General features: G+C 36.3%; 1 protein-coding gene across 1 annotated transcript in view; it reads right to left on the bottom strand.

Annotated features, from left to right (window-relative positions):
• Positions 1-23518, bottom strand: part of GRM8 (glutamate metabotropic receptor 8) — a 592112-nt gene that overhangs the window by 6749 nt on the left and 561845 nt on the right. The window contains exon 9 of the mRNA XM_058191139.1: positions 16137-16383. Coding sequence (XP_058047122.1) covers positions 16137-16383 — 247 coding nt within the window. The remainder of the gene's footprint in view (positions 1-16136; positions 16384-23518) is intronic.

Here is a 23518-nt window from a genome sequence, read left to right as displayed (position 1 = left end):
CAAGTCAGTCTTCACTTCTGATAATCACATGGATACATTCCTAAATATTTAGAGTGCTTTTATTGGTGTCTTTTTGCTTCTTTGTTTCCCCTTTTTTTCTGTTCGAGCATTTCAGATTGCTGTCATTATTTACTAATTATGATCTGACTCACAAGATGGTAATTACACTCTATGGACCAATTTGTCACATTGATACATTATAGACCACTTCCTTCCTTCCTTCCTTTCTTCCTTCCTTCCTCTTACTTACTTAATTCAAAAGGAGTAGGTACATAAAATTGATATTCAACCATGTCTGCTGTTGTTGTTATGCTCTTATAGTTACAAAACAGGCGTGCATTGTAAAGCTTCTATGTTAGGCAATAAGCTCGGAAGAGAATGAAAAGAGAACTAATTTGTTCAAACTAAGATAGTCTTTTCTAATGTTATACCTTCATATGGAGAAGAGGAGAAGAGAAGAAGAGAAGAAGAGAAGAGAAGAGAAGAGAACCTGAGAAGACTTCTAGTCCAATCCCTGACTACCATTTCAGATAAGTGCCTGTCCTGTCTCTTCTTAAAAACCTCCAGTGATGAAGCACCCATAACTTCTGAATGCAAGTGATTTCACTGGTTAATTATTAATTGTTCTCACTGTTAAGTTTCTTCTTAACTTCTCCCTTGCTTCTCTCCTTGATTAGTTTCCATCTATTGTTTCTTGTCCTGCCCTCTGGTGCTTTGGAAAATAAGTTGACCCTTCTTTGTGATAACTCCTCAAATACTACAACACCACTATCATGTCACCCTAGAACTTCTTTTCTCTAGGCTAGCCAAACCCAAATCAGTTTAGTTGGCCTTAATCAGTTTAGGTGATCTTCTTTGCACTTTTTCCAAAGTCTCAATATCTTAGCAATATTCTAGGTGTGGTCTTATTTACGTTTTATAAAGCAGTACTAATACTTCACATGATTTTGATTCTATGCCTCTGTTTGTACAACCAGGGATTATATTAGCTTTGTTGGCTTATGCTTAAGTGATCATCCTCTACAACTCCAAGGTCCTTCTCACAGCTACTGTTTTTGAGCCAGGTTTCGCCTAATTTGTACTCGTACTTTTGTTTTTTCCTACCTAAGTGTAAAACTTTGTTTTTCTTCACATTAAATTTGATGTTGGTTTGATAGGGCCCATTGCAGGGGTGAAATGCTCCCGGATTGGACCGGCTCGCACGATCCAGTAGCGATGGCGGCTGCTGGTTCAGAGGACCGGGTAGCAAAAATCCCTGGCCCCGCCTCCCCTGCCTCTGCTGAGCTGCAAACCAAAGACCTATATATATATATATAGGTCTTTGGTTGTTCGGGTTTTCTCCCGTGTAAGATTGGAAGTGTCTTGGCGACGTTTCGACGAAGTCTCATTCGTCATCTTCAGGCTTCAACCGTGCTGGGAGCAATGTGTGATCGCAGCTGTTTCTTCCTTTTAACTGCTAGTGGGGTTTGAACTGATTGGGTGGGAGCTTGGCTGTGCTCTGATTGGATGGGGTTTTCTGTGCTCTGATTGGCTGGGGTGTGTCCTGTGTTGGTGGGGCTTGGTTGTGCTCAGTCTAATCTGTGCTGCAGGGGATTTGAGCTGGTGAGCTGCATAGCTGTTGTTTGGCTTTGTGGTCGTGCTACATCTTCATAGTGGGTGTCAGTCTGCTGCATGAATGGATTGGAGGGTTTGAAATGGCTAATGTTGCAGCTGCGGTCTGGCTTCTGGTCCTTGGTGTGCTTCATGATCAGTGTGGGTTTGGGTCTGCTTTCTGGGTGGATGTGCGGTGGTGACATCCTGTGGACCTTGTGAGTGTGGGTCTGGTGTCATTCCTCGTGTTAGGGACTCGTTTGTCAATAAGCGGGTTTCCAAATGGCTGGTAGGCGGAGGTGTCATCTCGTTTGTTCATGCTGTGTGGGCGTTTTCTATCTCAATGGCTTCTCTGATTATTCTGTTGTTAAAGTGTTCAGTTTGGCGATAGTTCTGGTCTTTTTAAAGTCAATATCATGTCCTGTGACTTTAAAATGTTGGACCAGGAAGAAGTTAGTTCCTCTTTTTGAATGAGTTCTTGTGTTCTTCAATCGTGCACTTATTCTTCTGTTGGTTTGTCCAATGTATGTGGTGGGGCAGGCTTGCATGGGATTTCATATACTCCTTGATTTTCTAACTCAATTTTGTCTTTGGGGTTTCTTAGGATGGTGGATATTTTCTGTTTGTGCAGAATGCTGTCTTGATGTTGTGTTTGTGGAGGATCTTGCTGATTCTGTCTGTGGTGCCTTTTATATATGGGAGGAGGGCTGTGCCGTTTCTTGTTCTCTGTCTTGGATTTTAGTGGGGGTTCTTTTGGATTAGCTTGGTAATCTTATTTCTTTGGAATCCATTGGATGTTAGTACGTTAGTGAGAGTGTCTAGTTCGGTTTTAGGTGTTGTTCATCAGCTAAGCATTTTGTTCTGGGGATGAGTGTCTTGGCTACGGAGTTGATCTGTGCTGGGTGGTGGTGTGAGAGTGCGTGCAGATAGCGGTTTGTGTGTGTTTTCTTCTGGTAGATGGTGTGTCCTAGGGAGCCATTGGGTTTCTGTAGACTAAGACATCTAGGAAGGAAGTTGGTTGTTAACTTCTGTTTCCATGGTGAACTGTATTTTGGGGTGTAGGCTATTGCATGTATGGATTGGAGGGGTTTGAAGTGGCTAATGTTGCAGCTGCGGTCTGGCTTCTGGTCCTTGGTCGTGCTTCCTGATCAGTGTGGGTTTGGGTGTGCTTCTGGGTGGATGTGGTGGTGACATCCTGTGTGGACCTCGTGAGTGTGGGTCTGGTGTCATTCCTCGTGTTAGGGACACGTTTGTCAATAAGGGCAGGTTTCCAAATGGCTGGTAGGCGGGAGGTATCATCTCGTTTGTTCATGCTGTGTGGGCGTTTTTCTATCTCGATGGCTTCTCTGATTATTCTGTTGTTAAAGTGTTCAGTTTTGGCGATAGTTCTGGTCTTTTTAAAGTCAATATCGTGTCCTGTGACTTTAAAGTGTTGGACCAGGGAAGAAGTTGGTTCCTCTTTTTTGAATGAGTTCTTGTGTTCTTCAATCGTGCACTTATTCTTCTGTTGGTTTGTCCAATGTATGTGGTGGGGCAGGCGGTGCATGGGATTTCATATACTCCTTGATTTTCTAACTCAATTTTGTCTTTGGGGTTTCTTAGGATGGTGGATATTTTTGGTTTGTGCAGAATGCTGTCTTGATGTTATGTTTGTGGAGGATCTTGCTGATTCTGTCTGTGGTGCCTTTTATATATGGGAGGAGGGCTGTGCCATTTTCTTGCTCTCTGTCTTGGGTTTTAGTGGGGGTTCTTTTGGATTAGTTTGGTAATCTTATTTCTCTGGAATCCATTGGATGTTAGTACGTTTGTGAGAGTGTGTAGTTCGGTTTTAGGTGTTGTTCGTCAGCTAAGCATTTTGTTCTAGAGATGAGTGTCTTGGCTACGGAGTTGATCTGTGCTGGGTGGTGGTGTGAGAGTGCATGCAGATAGCGGTTTGTGTGTGTTTTCTTCTGGTAGATGGTGTGTCCTAGGGGCCATTGGGTTTCTTGTAGACTAAGACATCTAGGAAGGAAGTTGGTTGTTAACTTCTGTTTCCATGGTGAACTGTATTTTGGGGTGTAGGCTATTGAGGTGTGAGGAAGTTTTCAAGTTTTTCTTTCCCGTGTGGCCAGATTATGAAGGTGTCGTCTCGTATCTGAGCCAGAGTTTGGGTTTGTGATCAGATTTTTCTAGTGCTTGGGTTTCAAAGTGTTCCATGTAGAGGTTGGCAATGACAGGTGAGAGGGTGATCCCATGGGTGCGCCTTCTATTTGTTTGTATTTTTGTCCGTTATAGATGAAGTATGTGTTGGATAGGCAGTGGTTGGTCAGATCTAGTATGTGCTTGGGGGGGTTATATTTGTTTTGGATAGCTGTCAAGGCTTCTTTGATTGGCACTTGGGTGAAGAGGGATATGACATCAAAGCTCACGAGTAGGTCGCTGGGCTGTAAGTTTTGTTTCTTTATGATCTCTATGAACTGGAATGAGTTTTTTACATGTGAGGCGATGGATTCTGCATAGGGCTGTAGTTGTTTGGCGAGAAATTTGGCTAGGTTTTGTAGAGGTGAGCCTATGGAGCTGACTATGGGTCTGAGTGGGGTTCCTTCTTTGTGTATCTTGGGGAGGCCATAGAGCTTAGGGCATCTGGATGATTTCTCTCTGGGAATGATTCTTTGTTGGATTTCTTCGCTGATGGGGGAGGCTTTTATTTTGGATCTAGTGGTTTTTTCTAGGTAGGTGGTGGGGTCTGTTTTTAGGGGCTTGTATGCAGGGTCTTGGAGTAGGTTAAACACTTTAACAACAGAATAATCAGAGAAGCCATTGAGATAGAAAAACGCCCACACAGCATGAACAAACGAGATGACACCTCCCGCCTACCAGCCATTTGGAAACCCGCCCTTATTGACAAACGAGTCCCTAACACGAGGAATGACACCAGACCCACACTCACAAGGTCCACACAGGATGTCACCACCGCATCCACCCAGGCAGACCCAAACCCACACTGATCATGAAGCACGACCAAGGACCAGAAGCCAGACCGCAGCTGCAACATTAGCCATTTCAAACCCCTCCAATCCATTCATGCAGCAGACTGACACCCAATATGAAGATGTAGCACGACCACAAAGCCAAACAACAGCTATGCAGCTCACCAGCTCAAATCTGCAGCACAGACTAGACTGAGCACAACCAAGCCCCCACCAACACAGGACACCCCATCCAATCAGAGCACAGAAAACCCCATCCAATCAGAGCACAGCCAAGCTCCCACCCAATCAGTTCAAACCCCACTAGCAGTTAAAAGGAAGAAACAGCTGCAATCACACATTGCTCCCAGAAGCACGAAGCTGAAGCCTGAAGATGACGAATGAGACTTGCCGAACGTCCGCCAAGACACTTCCAATTTTACGGGAGAAAACCCGAACAACCAAAGACCTACATACAAACACCCGTGAAAACCTCAGTAAACATATATATATATATATATATATATATATATATGTATATATATATATATATATATATATATATATATATATATATATATATATATATATATATATATATATATATATATATATATATATATATGTTTTCTGAGGTTTTCACGGGTGTTTATATATATATATATATATATATATATGTTTTCTGAGGTTTTCGCGGGTGTTTGTATGTAGGTCTTTGGTTATTCGGGTTTTCTCCCGCGTAAAATTGGAAGTGTCTTGGCGACGTTTCGATGAAGTCTCATTCGTCATCTTCAGGCTTCAGCTTCGTGCTTCTGGGAGCAATGTGTGATTGCAGCTGTTTCTTCCTTTTTAACCATCGAGATAGAAAATCAAGATAGAAAAACGCCATCGAGATGGAAAAATGCCATCGAGATAGAAAAACGCCCACACAGCATGAACAAACGAGATGACCCCTCCCGTCTACCAGCCATTTGGAAACCCGCCCTTATTGACAAATGAGTCCCTAACATGAGGAATGACACCAAACCCACACTCACGAGGTCCACACAGGATGTCACCACCACACATCCACCCAAAAAGCAGACCCAAACTCACACTGATCATGAAGCACGACCAAGGACCAGAAGCCAGACCGCAGCTGCAACATTAGCCATTTCAAACCCCTCCAATCCATACATGCAGCAGACTGACACCCACTATGAAGATGTAGCACGAACACGAACACGAAGCCAAACAACAGCAATGCAGCTCACCAGCTCAAATCCCCCTGCAATTCAGACAAATCTGAGCACAACCAAGCCCCCACCCAAACAAGACACACACCCAGCCAATCAGAGCACAGCCAAGCTCCCACCCAATCAGTTCAAACCCCCACTAGCAGTTAAAAAGGAAGAAACAGCTGCAATCACACATTGCTCCCAGAAGCACGAAGCTGAAGCGTGAAGATGATGAATGAGACTTCATCGAAACGTTGCCAAAACACTTCCAATTTTACACGGGAGAAAACCCGAACAACCAAAGACCTACATACAAACACCCGTGAAAACCTCAGAAAACAAATATATATATATATATATATATATATATATATATATATATATATATATATATATATATATATACACACACATATACATACTATATATATATATACACATATACATACTATATATATATATATACTATATATATATATATATATATATATATATATATATATATATATATATATATATATATATATATATATATATATATATATATATATATATATATATATATATATATATATATATATATATATATATATATATATATATATATATATATATATATATATATATATATATATATATATATATATATATATATATATATATATATATATATATATATATATATATATATATATATATATATATATATATATATATATATATATATATATATATATATATATATATATATATATATATATATATATATATATATATATATATATATATATATATATATATATATATATATATATATATATATATATATATATATATATATATATATATATATATATATATATATATATATATATATATATATATATATATATATATATATATATATATATATATATATATATATATATATATATATATATATATACAAATATAAAATTGTATAAATTATAACCAAGCAAGAAGAAGACCTTCTGCACATAAATTCCAATCGTGCTTTTTATAATTTTGTGAACAATAAACTTAATGACTTGAAATCTATCCCACCACTAAAAGAATCTAATGGCAAAGAAAATAATGATGAAACAGTTAAAGCAAACCTCTTTAACACATTCTTCGGCTCAGTCTTTGTTAACAGTAATGGCTCATACCTGACATTCCCCAACCGCACCAACAATGACCTAACATATATAGATTTTACTGAAGAAAATGTTGAAAAAGCTCTTCACAAACTGAAACCATCCCTATCTATAGGACCTAATGGACTATGTGCATACTTCTTTAAAAAGCTTTCCACTAATATAGCAGAATCCCTAAGCATAATCTTTGGAAAAGCCTTCATGACCAGTTCCCTTCCCAAACTTTGGTCACTAGCCACGGTCATCCCAGTCTTCAAAAAAGAAGACCCCAGCTTAGTTGAAAATTACAGACCAATCAATCTATGCTGTGTCACCTGTAAAGTTATGGAATCTATCATCAACCAATCCATTATTCTCTACCTACAAACAAACAATCTACTCTCTAATAAACAATTTGGTTTCAGAAAAAAATTATCATGTAACTTACAACTTCTTCACTGCAAAAACATATGGACTATAAAATCTTAATCAAGGCAAAACAATAGATGCAATTTACATAGACTTCTGTAAAGCTTTTGACTCAGTGGTACATGACAAACTTCTCCTAAAATTAAAATCCTACGGCATCTCCAGACCCCTCCACAATTGGATATCAGCATTCCTGTCCAACAGAAAACAAGTGATCAAAATAGGCAGTGCCCTATCAAATCCTGTTCCTGTCAATATCGGCATTCCCCAAGGCAATGTTCTTGGACCAACACTCTTCATATTATACATTAATGAACTCTGTGACCATATTAAAAGTAATTGTGTTCTTTTCGCTGATGATGTCAAACTATTTAACACTACCAACAATACAGCTACCCTTCAAAAAGACCTTGACTTGTGTCAGAATGGTCAAAAACTTGGCAACTCCAAATCTCAAGCAACATATGCTCTGTCTTACACATTGGAAAAAAGAATCCAAACACTAAATACAAACTCGATGGACATTACCTTACAGATGACCCCCACCCTGTCAAAGACCTTGGAGTTTTCATATCCAATGATCTAAGTGCCAAAGCCCACTGCAACTACATCGCAAAAAAGGCTTTAAGAGTTGTAAACCTAATCTTACGCAGCTTCTTCTCCAGAAACACTACACTACTTACCAGAGCTTATAAAACATTTGCTAGATCAATTCTTGAATACAGCTTGCCTGTCTGGAACCCATACCACATTTCAAACATCAATACAATTGAATGTGTCCAGAAATATTTCACAAGAAGAGTTCTCCACTCCTCTGAATACAACAAAATACCTTATGCCACTAGACTTTAAATCTTGGGTTTAGAAAACTTAGAACTCCACCGCCTTCGACAGGACCTGTGTTTAACTCATAGAATCATCTATTGCAATGTCCTTCCTCTTAAAGACTACTTCAGCTTCAATCACAACAATACAAGAGCAAACAATAGATTTAAACTTAATGTTAACCGCTTCAATCTTGATTGCAGAAAATGACTTCTGTAACAGAGTTGTTAATGCTTGGAACACACTACCTGACTCTATGGTCTCTTCTCAAAATCCCCAAAGCTTTAACCAAAAACTGTCTACTACTGACCTCACCCCATTCCTAAGAAGTCTGTAAATGCATAGCACAAGTGCCTACCGTTCCTGTCCTATTGTTTCCTTTCATTATATCCAATTAATAGGCTGCATGTATGCATATATATATATATATGCTTATATATTATATAGTTACTTTCATGCTTTGCTTGTATATGCTGTTGTGACAAAATAAGTAAGTAAGTAAGTAAATAAATAAATAAATAAATAAATAAATAGACCCTGAGCTTGTCTGCTGGGGTGTTGGCTATTCCTGTCAGCTTAGTATCACCTGAAAATTTGATGAGTTCCCTTTCCATTCTGTCATCCAAGTCATTTATGAAGATATTGAAGAATACTTGGCCTAAGATGGAACCTTATGGTATTGTTTATGTCCTTCCATGTAGATGTAGTACCATAGTACCATTAGGAACTACTCATTGAGGATAGTCAGCCAGTAATAAATCCATCTTGTGATGATGCTGTCTACCCCAGATTTTTCTAATTTACCAAGAAGTAGGTTGTGGTCTACTTTGTAAAATGACTTACTGAAATCTATTATGTCCACAGCATTTCACTTGTCTACTAATTTAGTCACTTTGTCAACAGTTTTGTGTTGGAAAAGGAAATTGGGTCTTTATAAAAACTGTTGAGATAATATATGCAGAGTGCTTTTAACACAGACACAAATAATGTAATATAAATATTAAGTGCTATATTCTTTCCCTATCAGAGTAAGGGAGGAAAGTGAGAATAACATAACTCTTAACAGTGAATTAATGTAAAAGTTGAGCCTCTGCTATGGGACTGACTAAACTAAATGATATATAGGGAAGATTTTACTGACATTTGCAATTTCTTTGCACTATAGGAAGCAAAATCACATGTGACTGTCTCTCCAAAGCTTAGTTGCATGCTGGCTAGAAGATTGATGCCTCTTCCTTCCAGAAAATTATATGATTTATGCTTTCAATTGATTAAAGATATTTCTGTTTAATTATCTGGCTTTGCTTAATCATTTACATTTCAAAGAAAATTGCATACTACAAGCCTTCCAGGTGCTTTAATGAAGATCCTCAAAGAAAATGAACAATTTCTTTTAATATAACCTATAATTTAGTAAAACTAAAATTTGCTATCTGTTGCTAAATGGGGGCTATTTTTAATACGTCCCTCTTCATCAATTTTAAGAATATTAATATTCCACATTATAATAATGCCAGAGTGGCTTTAAAATAACAAACATTATTTCATTTATTGTGGGAAACCAGCTATATATTATTGGCATGGTCTGCTTTTAGAAAAAGTGATACGATGCCATTAAAAATACAATTGATCAGCCTAGAATGATTCATGCAGAAATCAGTTCTATCCCATTTCTACATTCATTTGTAATATTTTTCCATGCCTTTCTAATCCAGTATTTTATTTTCAAATGTATTTTATTTTTTAATAAGGCAAGAACTGCACTGCAACATCCAAAGAAACACAAACATCTAATAATTCTGCATCCATGCATTAAACCTGGCAAGAAGCAATCAAACCCATAACTTATGAACTGAACACAATTTTCATGCATCTCTACAGTGCAATAGGGTGAAAATCTGATTTAGATACCAATTTGAGTTATAAGGGAGAGGAGAAGAAGGGATGGTGATAGGAGGAATGGGCAACTTTAAGCTTTTAAGTCATGTCTCTCAAGTTTGGTGACTTAAATATGGGTAATTTCAATTTCCAGAATTCCTCATCCTTAGGGCCTAGGGAAACACTCTTTATATTATTTAGTTATTTATTTATTTGTCAAGTATGTATTAGATAATATATATATAAGTATAAGCATGAATTGAATACATACAATGAATACAATTAAAGGGAACATTAGGACATTAGGACATTAGGACAGGGACCCGTTGATGCTCTTATGCACGCCCCTTACAGACCTCTTAGGAATGGGGTGAGGTCAACAATAGACAGTCTAAGGTTAAAATTTTTGGGGTTTTGGGATGAAACCACAGAGTCAGGTAGTGCATTCCAGGCATTGACCACTCTGTTGCTGAAGTCGTATTTTCTGCAACCGAGTTTGGTGCAGTTTACCTTAAGTTTGTATCTATTGTGTGCTCGTGTATTGTTGTGGTTGAAGCTGAAGTAGTCTTTGACAGGTAGGACATTGTAGCAGATGATTTTATGAGCTATGCTTAGGTCATACTCTCAACTTTAGTAGTTTCTATTTCTCTAAGAAGGTACCAACGAAAATGAATGTTAAGTTAGTTATAAACATACATGAATGAAACATTCTTATTAGTAGGCACAATTTCACCAAAACTGAAATTCATACAACATGGTGTGATACTTTTTCCTTAAGAATATATACATTTTATAAATAGAATTTCTGTTTATAAGTAGAAACACATTTGGATTGAATTTTCTTTGTATTTACATACATACATGTTAAAAAGAAGAGTTCATTCTAACTTTCTCCATAATGTCTAGACTGCGTTAATATTTTCCAAAAAAGCTCCTCTTTTTATCCATTCTGTAAGAGAACTTCATTTACATTCTATAAAGGAAGGTCTTCTCTAGAATAGACTTTGGCATGCCCCCCCCCCAAGGGGACATTAAAATCCTATTTTAATCCTAGAATTTATACTTTTGGCCATGGTATACCACAGCCTCCAATTTATGGAATACAAATTTTATGAGTTTTGGCAACCAGGAGCAAAACTATATCACGGTATTAAAAATGATGAAGTTGTAACAGCTCCTATGCCTCCTTAGTTGAATAAGAAGCCTACATTAACATTGGAATTTACATAGAAAATTTATTTATAGTCTTGTGAACCGTATTTTAGGATTTAAAAATAAAATAAAAAATAACCAGTATTCTCAGATTTCCACTTATTTCTTGATTCCATTAATGTTCTCTTAGGTATCATCCACAATTTACTATAATTAACTTCCTAATTTTGGGATTTTTACAACCCCAAGGGGTAGTATTTCAGTTTCAAGCCCTGTGAGTTGCAATATGAAATACACACGGAAAGCATAGATCTTCAGAGATTATTGAAAATTTTGCATAACAAACCCAAGGAACAGGCTTTTAAAGACAAGTTTTGAATAAACCTAAATAAAAAAAATGGAAATACACATATTTTGCCTTCCTAAATAGTTGCTTTTGCTGTATTTCTGTTAAACATTTTCAACTAAGATTCCAATAAGTGGCAAATATTAAAAGAAATACCTTCTTATTTTGCTAAAAGAAAGCATGACTTGTCCACTTGTTTAGATAAAGTGAATGATATATATCCTTACATAATGACATGCAAAAAGTCATCAAAAAAGCACAACAAAGAACATTCTTTCTGCACCAACTCAGAAAATACAAACTGCCCAAAGAGCTGAGGATACAGTTCTACAGAGGAATTATTGAGTCTTTCATCTGCACCTCTATAACTGTCTGGTTTGGTTCTGCAACCCAACAAGACAGACACAGACTTCAGAGGATAAAGAAGTCTGATAATTAGATAATTAGAAAAAACAATTGCTACCAACCTGCCTTCCATTGAGGACCTGTATACTGCATGAGTCAAAAAGAGGGCCGTGAAAATATTTACAGACCCCTCACATCCTAGACATAAACTATTTCAACTCCTACCTCAAAACGATGCTACAGAGCACTGCACACCAGAACAACTAGACACAAGAACAGTTTCTTCCCAAACGCCATCACTCTACTAAACAAATAATTCCCTCAACACTGACAAACTAGTTACTAAGTCTGCATTACTATTAATCTTTTCATCACCCATCTCCTCCCACTTATGACTGTATGACTGTAACCTTGTTGCCGGTATCCTTACGATTTATACTGATATTGTTTCCTGATTGCTTATTTGTACCTTATAACTATCATTAAGTGTTGTATCTTATGATTCTTGATGAAGGTATCTTTTATTTTATGTACATTGAGAGTATTTGCACCAAGACAAATTCCTTGTGTGCCCACTCACACTTGCCAATAAAGAATTCTATTCTATTCTATTCTATTCTATTCTATTCTATTCTATTCTATTCTATTCTATTCTATTCTAGAGTTGACTATCCATATATGTGTATACAAAGAGAGCAAGCAAGGACTTCTCCTTCTAATAATTTCAGGTTTCTCTACCAATAGTCTGAGAAACTTGCACTCCCACTGCAGTGACATCATTTTAAGAAACAAAAATCTAATCTTCATTCATAATTCTGTCAACAGATATTATGAATCTGGATAACTGGAAGCTTAAAATCAGGGTAAATAAGTAAAAACTAATGGGGTTTCCATCACATTATTGCAAAGGCATCTTTTTTTAATCTTCTCCCCAAACACGTTCCTGCATTTTTAGACAGAGGGGGTCCAATTGTTTTCAAAGAGGTTTATTCCCAAGAAATAGAATGCATGAAAATTTAAATATTATTTTTCCTTGGTTATTGACTTAATTTCTTATTAAATCCTTTACAATCTATTCTCATTCTTATTTTCTGTCCAACCTAAAATGGATATAGAAAGAAAAGGCAAAGGAAATAAATAGATGCCACAAAAATAAAATAAAAATAAAAGATCTTATACATAATGAGTCACTTTTTGTTTCAGTCAAAAATCCTTAAGATTTGGTGCATGCTCCAATAGATTTCTCCTACTGGAGGAAGAGATTGATTTATCTATCCTTGCTGAATAACTGAGAGTTCCCGGTGTTTTTAAAACAACACCTACAACTTTAAATATGCCAGAGCCTGAATGGAATGTAGGATCCTGATGGTTACAGACATTATTGCTGATTTGCTCAAGTCCTTCAGGCACTTCAAATTGTAATTCTAACCTTGATGGACCAGACCAATATCACATTCATAATTACAAAAAGAGAATTAAGGCAACAACTTTCTCTTGTTGCTCTTTCACAGTTCAACTTTAAAAGCTTTTAGAAGACATAGGAACATTTAGAGACACTATTGATAGTGTATTGACTACAGTACTGATCCCATGCTTGGAATCATGGTAGGCTTAATGCTAAGAAGAATGGTATCAACCGTAAATTTCTAGCCCAAAGGCTCTTCAAAAATATGTTCATACAGAAAGAACTTATATACTTGGGTCATTGTCAACCACAGCTAATTGATATAGTCATATCTCACAGTTGTACGGTATATGTCAGTGATGGCTAACCTTTTTGTCATCATATGTCAAAAGTGCGCACCCCTAGCACCCAAAATGCAATGTGCCCACCCTGCACATGTGAACACAACCCCCCTGCTCTCCCACCCCTCCGTGCATGTGCACACAACCCCCTCTGCTCCTCCCACCCCCTGCACATGTGCACGTGACCACCGCCTCTCCCCCCCATTTTGGGCCTAGCAGGCCTCCCTGCAGCCTCCTGGGCCCAAAAACAGGCTGTGGGGGTGGGCGTGCCACACCCCTCATGCTCGCCTCCACCCCCACGCATGCACGTGCGATCCCCCCAAGCATGTGCATGCAGCTCCCCTGTGCATGCATGCATTTCCCGCATGTGCCCCGCCCTCCGCGCATCCCAAAGATCAGCTGGCCGGCAGGAGGTGCGCACTGTGGCATGTGTGCCATAGGTTCACTATCACATGTATATTTGATCATATCTGGTTGATATTCTAGGAGAGCACCCTAGAAAAATGACAATAACTATAGTTATATTATATAATAATTATAGATTAATAGGAAAGAAGACGAGACAAATTAATCCTTAACCCTGAATAATTATTTGTGGAAGAAAGATGAGAGTTTTATAACTAATTTCAAAGCATACTCTATTGAGGAAATATCTCTTGTGATTATTATTGTTGTTATTGGTTCAAGTAAATTACAAGCTACATACTTTTAAGTGAAGTCTCAGTGAAATAGTATGCTTCAGGATCAGGCCTTGCTTCTTTTCTCTGCAACAGAGACATATTCTGAAATGATGTCCTTGTACTAAGATTAATGTGTCATAACTGTCACTGGGAAAGTAATTTGAGAGCTAAGGGTCACCAAATGTTAGCAAGAAGGAATATTTTCCTTCTAAGTAATCTAGGTGCTATTGTAGATAGTTTTTTAAAAATGATTTTGAAGACATCCCACAGTAAGTGTATCTCTAAAAAGTTTCCACAAACTATTTGGGGGGAAAAAGAAGGATATCTTTTGAAAATGTGGTGAGAAATCTGTAGATTCTTTTTTTTTTTTTAAAGTATGTTTTATCACTTTTGGGAAGTTAAGACAGTTGACGACACAAAACTTGACACAAACCCAAGAAATGGAGCAAATATTAACATAATATGTAATTTCTGGTTTAAGAAAAGCCACCTAAATCTTTTAACAGACTAAATGAAAATTGTCCCTATATCCTGGAATGGTGTCAGTAAACATGTTACAAAAACTTCTAGTGTTAGCAAGGGAAACACAAAATTGAGATTTCTGTATTAATAAGGAAATTTAGTTTTTGCTTAGGTTTATCAGCTAAAATCTATTTCCCTTTTAATTATATAAGAATATAGAAACAAATAACAGGAGTATAAATTTAGTATAACATGCCATGACAACATGCTGCCATTTGATGCAATTTTTAGACTACAGGAAAACATTGTTTAGAGATGTGTCAAAATTTGAGGGCCGGTCCTATATTCCTTTTTGTATTTGCATGTTTGCTGGTATAATAAATATGTAAATGAAGATGAATAATATAAGCAAGTTATTCTTTTAAAGCTATCAAAATGGATTTGCTATATCCAATTTCTAGTCAGTTATCTGTATAAAAATCTTCTGATTTGTAAATTGTATTTTATCATTCCCATGTAAATTGTAGACAGGGTTTTGATTTGCATATCAAATGATTCCATGCACACCATGGTAATATATTATAAGTGGAATTGCCTTTATCTACTTGATAAACCCTTTTACTTTATAAAGGCTTCTCTTTGTCATTAGGAAAATCAAATCAACATGAAATATCTCTCTACACCTAATTTTATTCATGTCATCCCTTAAAACTGATAAAATAGAAGAACTTTTTGAAAAATAACAGACTGAAGGTTATCAGAAACTTAAAAAGTGAATGGATATTTATCTAGCTAGAGTATTAATTTCAAATTTCACATTATTAGATATATTAATAATATAACCTTTAATAATATGGCAATATGTTTATATAGGTGCTATAGTTATTTATATGGAGAGTACATAGAGTTCTCATTTAGCAACAGGCAATTCATTCACTAAACCAAGCGGTTGCTAAGTGAAACCATAACTGTGCTAATGATCTTACTTCACTTTTCCTTTGCTTTACAGACTTGCAAAGGCCTTACATATGAGGATTGGTTGTTTTTACTGTTCATTGTATCTATTGCTAAATGAGGTGGTTGCTAAACAGGGACTACTTATTTAATTAATTAATGTAATGCTGAAATATTAAGCCTACCCTGCTACTCAAAGCTAAATTATGTAACAAATAATGCACACATATTAAATAGATCAGTTCATAGACACATTTGCTTTGTTCAAACCTTTTTAACAAAATGACCACATGAATTTTGACACATGTCTGGTTCATGCATGGCAAGCCAAGATAGAAAAATATTAATTTATGAAACATTCCTGTGAACGTACATCTATTAGGAAGTGCTGCCACTCTTGACCATGGTTAAGTCTACTGATGACTTACTGTTGGTTTCAAGACTTTCACAAAGTTCCGTTTTGACCTCGCCATTTGGTCTGTCATTTCCCTTTTGGATCAGCTTGCTTTGCATTGTGGCTGCAGTGACAACAGCCTTGAAACTCCTCTTCCTTTTTTGCACATTTTGTTCTGGATGAAAAATTATAATATAAACCTTGGGGATGTAGAGCATGCCCAAAGAGACAGAAGCACTTAAACTTAAGGACACTGTAAGAGTTGTTGTCTGGATGTACATCTAGGAAAAAGTAAAAAAGAAAAAAGAATAGGATAAATTAAGCTTGTAAAAAGAAATTCAGAAAAATATTTTTTTTCTAAATATACCAGATAACTTTAAAATCTTTTGTATCTTAATAGAGAAACATAGGACTTTTAATCTGGGACAGACAGGCAGCTGGTCCTCAACTTATGACCATAATTGGGACCACAACTTTTGTCACTAAGCAATATAATCCTTGTGAGTTGTGCTTAATTTTACAATCTTTTTGTCACAGTTGTTAAGCAAATCATGCAGTCATTAAACAAATCCAGGTTTTCCCATTTACTTTGCTTGTTGTAAGCCCCTGAGAGGATTGGAAATGGTGATCATAATTTATTTATTTATTTATTTATTTATTTATTTATTTATTAATCGTATTTGTATACCGCCCTATCTCCCGGAGGACTCAGGGAGGTTCACAGGCAAGTAAAAAACATATATGTACAAATTAAGATAACCATTAAAAAACTTATTCTAAAAGCCAAATTATTAAAAATAGTATAAATATTAAAACCAATTAAAACCACTATAAATTTAAAATCTAGTCCAGTCCTGCGCAGATGAATAAATGTGTTTTAAGCTCACAACGGAAGGTTCGGAGGTCCGGAAGTTGACGGAGTCCTGGGGGGAGTTCGTTCCAGAGGGTGGGAGCCCCCACAGAGAAGGCCCTTCCCCTGGGCGTCGCCAGACGACACTGCCTAGCTGACGGCACTCTGAGGAATCCCTCTCTATGAGAGCGCACGGGTCGGTGAGAGGTATTCGGTAGCAGTAGGCGGTCCCGTAAGTAACCCGGCCCTATGCCATGGAGCGCTTTAAAGGTGGTTACCAAAACCTTGAAGCGCACCCAGAAGGCCACAGGTAGCCAGTGCAGTCTGCGCAGGATAGGTGTCATACGGGAGCCACGAGGGGCTCCCTCTATAAAGGATGTTGAAACCTTTGTGAATACAACATGCCAAGTGCCAAGGGCCCAGATTTTGATCACATAACCAGGGGATGCTGCAAAGTTTTTTTTAAGTGCAGAGGACCAGTTGTAAATTACCGTATTTTTCGCTACATAAGATATACTTCCCCACCCCCCAAAAGTGGGTGGAAATGTGCATTTTATTGACTGAATATCCAGTTGGGCTGTGGTGGCAGGGTCCTTTTACAGTATTGAACCCTGCCGGAATGCAGGAGTCAATTGGCAGAGCTGGCACATGAAGAGGACACCTATCTATGGTCCTCTCAGGCTCCGCCTCCTGCCCTCACTGCACTGCTGCTCTATATTTGGCGTTCCATATTCACAGTGAGACGGCGCTCCATATTCATATATATTTTTCTTCATTTTCTCCTTGAAACCTAGGTGCATTTTATGGAGCGAAAAATATGGTACTTTTTTTCAGGAGTGTTATAACTTCAAGTGATTGTTAATCCAATGGTCATAAATCAAGGACTGCCTGTATAAGAAAGAGTCAAGTAGGATAGTAATTAATGTGATCCGCTAGTCCCAGGTTCAAATTTTTATAAAATACCTTGGCTGAGCTATTTCTTTCAATTTTTCTATATATCATTGTGAATATGCAAAAGTAAAGAGGACAAATGTCAGATAAGAAGGCCATCTTAAACTTTTGGAAGAAACAGTTTTCTTACATACAATGATAAATTGTAAGAATAAGCAAATATATAATTTTCACTGTTATAATTAATAAACATGACTATACATTATATTCCATGCTTTCTTTTGACATATAGTAATAAAGCTACAGTATTTCCTAAAAATGCAGAAATAGAAGGAAGCAGTGGCATTTATTCAAAAATACAAATAAGGTTCTTAATTCCTTTTTGTGGTAAATTGTTCCTCACTAATAAGTGCATGAGAGAATATCAATTACTTAGGAACAATGAATGTAAAATAACTACATTTTCATATTTGAGTTGATTAACATATCTGACAATATGGTTGGTTTGGTGTAATATATTCACTAAACTGAATTTTTTAGGGCAATCTGCCACGATTAGATGTTAGATCTAATGCACAATTAGATTAAAGTAATGTTTTGGTGCAGTGTGTTCAATATTTAGTTTGAAAAATGGCAGGAGTTATTCTCTGAATTCTAGGACTACCAGAAAATGAATATCTCCCCACTGGAATCAAGGCTATCATTTTCAAACAACATTTCTAATAGAGATATTGTAGGAGACATTTTCAGAAACTATAAGCATTACAAATTGGAAGTAAGAATAGGTTTCTGTGAGAAAACAATTTGGAATAAATCTTGTTTATAGCCGAGAAGTGAATTTCTTCTCACAACATATTGCCTTCACCTACTCTGAGAAATAGCAACTCTTTTGCTGACAGCAGATGTTTCTTTCTGTACCTGCAGAAGGAAATAATCATTAGTGCTGCCTTGATTTGAAATGTTGCATGTACTTACTTGTTGGATGGGTGTTGTAAGATTGAGACAGCCACATTCTTGAATAGGAATTATTCCATAGCCATAAATTCCATCCATCACATGTTTCTCATCCTGACTGCCATCTCATACAACCATTACTAGACCAAAGCTTTACATCATGGATCATTGACATGTAAACATTAAGCCATTTTAAACTGCAACCCAGTTTTGCAATGTTTTTCGAGCAAGACATGATAAAATGCTTTCTGATAGCTAGGAATAACTTGACAAGGTTTTCTTTCCAATTCTGTATGCCCATTATTGAATTGTTGAGAACAATTTTATGTCTTTATTGATAAAAATTTCTGATGTTCATTTTCTCTGCTATTCTTATAGCATATCTCACATTGTCACATTAACCCAACTTATGTTATCAAATATTTTCAGTATTGATGCTCTCAAAATAAAGTCTTTATGACACTAGTCATTCTTTATCAATTAGGCTGTAACCAATAGCATAAGTTGACAAATAGGGATTCATCTAGCAGCACATTATTAATGAACTCACTTGCAAATACATACCTTTGGATGTTCAAATTGAATAATAGAGTTAATTGAATATGGATTTGGGGCAAAAACAGTTCTGCACACCCATAGGAATGTTCAAATCATCCAAGTTCATTTGGTGGTATCTGATTCAAATTTTCTTGACTCAGTTTTAAATGTCAACCAAGAGATTTAATTTATTTGCTTTTAAATAAATATACTTCCACAGCCCAACTTTCAATAAAATAAATTTAAAACTTATATTGTTCCATTTTTTTCTATTTTTTAATTTAATTTACTTTTCTGCTTAACTATTTTTAAATATATCCTAATATTTAAGCAAATGAAATAAAAAGGCACTAGTTGGTGCAACTCAGAGCTAATTTTGTTACTGGAATAATTATTGTATTACCCTGGATTTTCCTATTCTTTTTTAGGTTGGAAGAGGATATTCTTGAGTTATTAGTATCTGTCTGTGTATTCAGATCTCTTTATGGTATCATTTGCTATCTAAAAAAGAAGCAAGAATAAAAAATGCTTCCAAATTTTCCAGATTACCTGGTAGCACCCCTAATGTTTTTTCAATATCTACCGGTATATCTAATTTTTTAGTTGTTCCACTGCTATTCCTTTACCAGAAATCAATTTAGAAGCTTCTCAAAGTTGATAATTTTCTATTCAGATATCCATAATTAAGGAATTTGCATTATTTCCCTCAGTTTGCATTATCTGCATAATGCTAAATGTGTGAATACATCATGATGCAAATGATGTAGTTGATGCAAAGGATGTACTTAATGTAATACACATAGTAATGGGCATACCCTCCCCCAAATGGTTAATTAAATTGAGTGTTCATCATGTTTTATATGCATGTTAGGAAAAAAATTAGTCTCTGATATTATTTCTCAATTTACCACCAATTTAAAACAGAGCAATTAATAATGATTTTTTTAATAGGGAACACTAGTTCTGCTGTGTGCACATTAACATTATTAGGACACATGTGTCCAATAACATGAATTAATTGTATTATCATTGAAGATTTAAAGCCAAGAATACTTTTGTACCCAATGGACACTGTCAGTTAATCTAGTCTGCAGATGCATATTCTGAATGCTAATTAAAAGTTGTCCATAGAGTAAACCAGCTAGGACATTTGGCAGATGTGCTGCCATTCAAAATAAATTCAGATGGATTGGCAGATCCTCAAATACTGTAGAGTGCCTTAAAATACACAGAAACTGTCCTATGGAAAATTTAGCATTCACTGTCAGTTTGGCAGTGTGCCAAGCTTTAAATTGTTAGGTTCATTATGTGTAAATGCACCTATTAGTGTGCCTTGCACAAACATACATCTGAATTATAATAACAATATAATGTAATGTAAACTAGAAGATGGTTGGTTGGTTTTAATCACAATTACTCAAATGAAAGTGTGCAATTTATAGAGCTACAGTTTTGAAAACCTAGACAATTTAGAACAGGTATTAGCCTTTGATATTCATCATATTTGCTGGTTTGGAAATTAATGTATCTCTTTAATAATGATGACATTTGAAGAATGAAAACCTCACACCCTGAGGTGTGAATTCCTGGAATAAAGGACAATGACTGTTGACAGCAAATTCTTTCAAAGAAGTCACTCTTTGATTCTTCAGTTATTAACATACCATAATAAAACTTTGGATTTAATAGGATGCATTTTTTTATATTTGGTATAAAATTGGAATTCAAATAATTGATAGAGCAACACATTAAATGAAATGCAGTGTTCTAACACAATAGTATTTGTTGAACATCTTCAAGGCATAATTAAGTAGATTTCTTGTGCAAAATAATGGAAGTTTAAGTAACATCTGGTTACCCCAAGGGCTGCAAAGTTGTACAAATACAATCAATACGTTGCAAAAATAGGACTAGCATTATATACAATACAATAGTTTAAATAAAAATTGCTTATTCCAGTCTTTTAGATTTTTTAAAAAATATTCTCCCGAAGATCTTGCCCAATTGTCGTTTATTAGAATAGAATAGGATAGAATAGAATAGAATTTTTATTGGCCAAGTGTGATTGGACACACAAGGAATTTGTCTTGGTGCATATGCTCTCAGTATACATAAAAGAAAAGATACGTTCATCAAGGTACAACATTTACAACACAATTGATGGTCAATATATCAATATAAATCATAAGGATTGCCAGCAACAAGTTATAGTCATACAGTCATAAGTGGAAAGAGATTGGTGATGGGAACTATGAGAAGATTAATAGTAGTGCAGATTCAGTAAATAGTCTGACAGTGTTGATGGAATTATTTGTTTAGCAGAGTGATGGCCTTTGGGGAAAAACTGTTCTTGTGTCTAGTTGTTCTGGTGTGCAGTGCTCTATAGCGTCGTTTTGAGGGTAGGAGTTGAAACAGTTTATGTCCAGGATGCGAGGGGTCTGTAAATATTTTCATGGCCCTCTTCTTGATTCGTGCAGTATACAGGTCCTCAATGGAAGGCAGGTTGGTAGCAATTATTTTTTCTGCAGTTCTAATTATCCTCTGAAGTCTGTGTTTTTCTTGTTGGGTTGCAGAACCGAACCAGACAGTTATAGAGGTGCAAATGACAGACTCAATAATTCCTCTGTAGAACTGGATCAGCAGCTCCTTGGGCAGTTTGAGCTTACTGAGTTGTCGCAGAAAGAACATTCTTTGTTGTCCTTTTTAATGATGTTTTGATGTTAGCTGTCCATTTGAGATCTTGCGATATGATAGAACCTAGAAATTTGAAGGTTTCTACTGTTGATACTGTGTTGTCAAGTATTGTGAGAGGTGGAAGTATGGAAGGGTTTCTCCTAAAGTCTACCACCATTTCTACGGTTTTGAGTGTGTTCAGTTCCAGATTGTTTTGGTTGCACCACAAGGCTAGTCGTTCGACCTCTCATCTATATGCGGATTCGTCATTGTCTCGAATGAGACCAATCACTGTTGTGTCATCTGCGAACTTCAGTAGCTTAACAGATGGATCATTGGAGATGCAGTCATTGGTATACAGAGAGAAGAGAAGTGGGGAGAGCACACAGCCTTGGGGGGGCCCTGTGCTAATTGTACAGGTATTTGATGTGATCTTGCTTAGCTTCACCTGCTGCTTCCTGTTTGTTAGGAAGCTTGTGATCCACTTACAAGTCTGTTCCGGTACCTGTAGCTGGTTTAGCTTAGTTAGAAGACTGTCTGGAATGATGGTATTGAATGCTGAACTAAAGTCTACAAAAAGGACCCTTGCATAGGTCTTTGGAGACTCAAGATGTTGTCGGATGTAGTGCAGAGCCATATTAACAGCATCATCTGTTGATCTGTTTGCTCGGTATGCAAATTGCAAGGCGTCTAACAGCGGATCCATGATGGTTTTCAAGTAAAAAAGCACTAGCCTTTCAAAGGTTTTCATGACTACAGATGTTAGAGCAACTGGTCTGTAGTCATTCAGTTCCTTGATGGTGGGCTTCTTCGGCACTGGGATGATGGTAGAGCATTTGAAGCAAGAAGGAACATAACACATCTCTAGTGATTTATTGAAAATATGGGTGAAGATAATAATAATAATAATAATAATAATAATAATAATAATAATAATAATAATAATAATAATAATAATAATAATAATAATAATTTAATTTGTATACCGCCCTTCTCCCAAAGGACTCAGGGCGGTGAACAGGCAGATAAAATATAAATACACACAATAATTAAAAACATCCCTTAAAAAACTAATTTAAATGCCCAAAATGTTAAAAACACTCCCGTAAAATCACAAAATTTAAAAACCCATCCAATAAAAATAAAAATCAGGCTAGTCCAGCCATACGAAATAAATAAAACACACACACACACAAAAGACGCTGTAGAGCACTGCACACCAGAACAACTAGACACAAGAACAGTTTTCCGCCAAGGCCATCACTCTGCTAAACAAATAATTCCTCTGTAGAACTGGATCAGCAGCTCCTTGGGCAGTTTGAGCTTACTGAGTTGGCGCAGAAAGAACATTCTTTGTTGTCCTTTTTAATGATGTTTTGATGTTAGCTGTCCATTTGAGATCTTGCGATATGATAGAACCTAGAAATTTGAAGGTTTCTACTGTTGATACTGTGTTGTCAAGTATTGTGAGAGGTGGAAGTATGGAAGGGTTTCTCCTAAAGTCTACCACC

This window comes from Ahaetulla prasina, chromosome 7, assembly GCF_028640845.1.
Source record: "Ahaetulla prasina isolate Xishuangbanna chromosome 7, ASM2864084v1, whole genome shotgun sequence".
Taxonomy (NCBI): domain Eukaryota; kingdom Metazoa; phylum Chordata; class Lepidosauria; order Squamata; family Colubridae; genus Ahaetulla; species Ahaetulla prasina.
The sequence above is the reverse complement of the archived record's forward strand: the minus strand, read 5'-3'. Positions and strand labels throughout refer to the sequence as shown.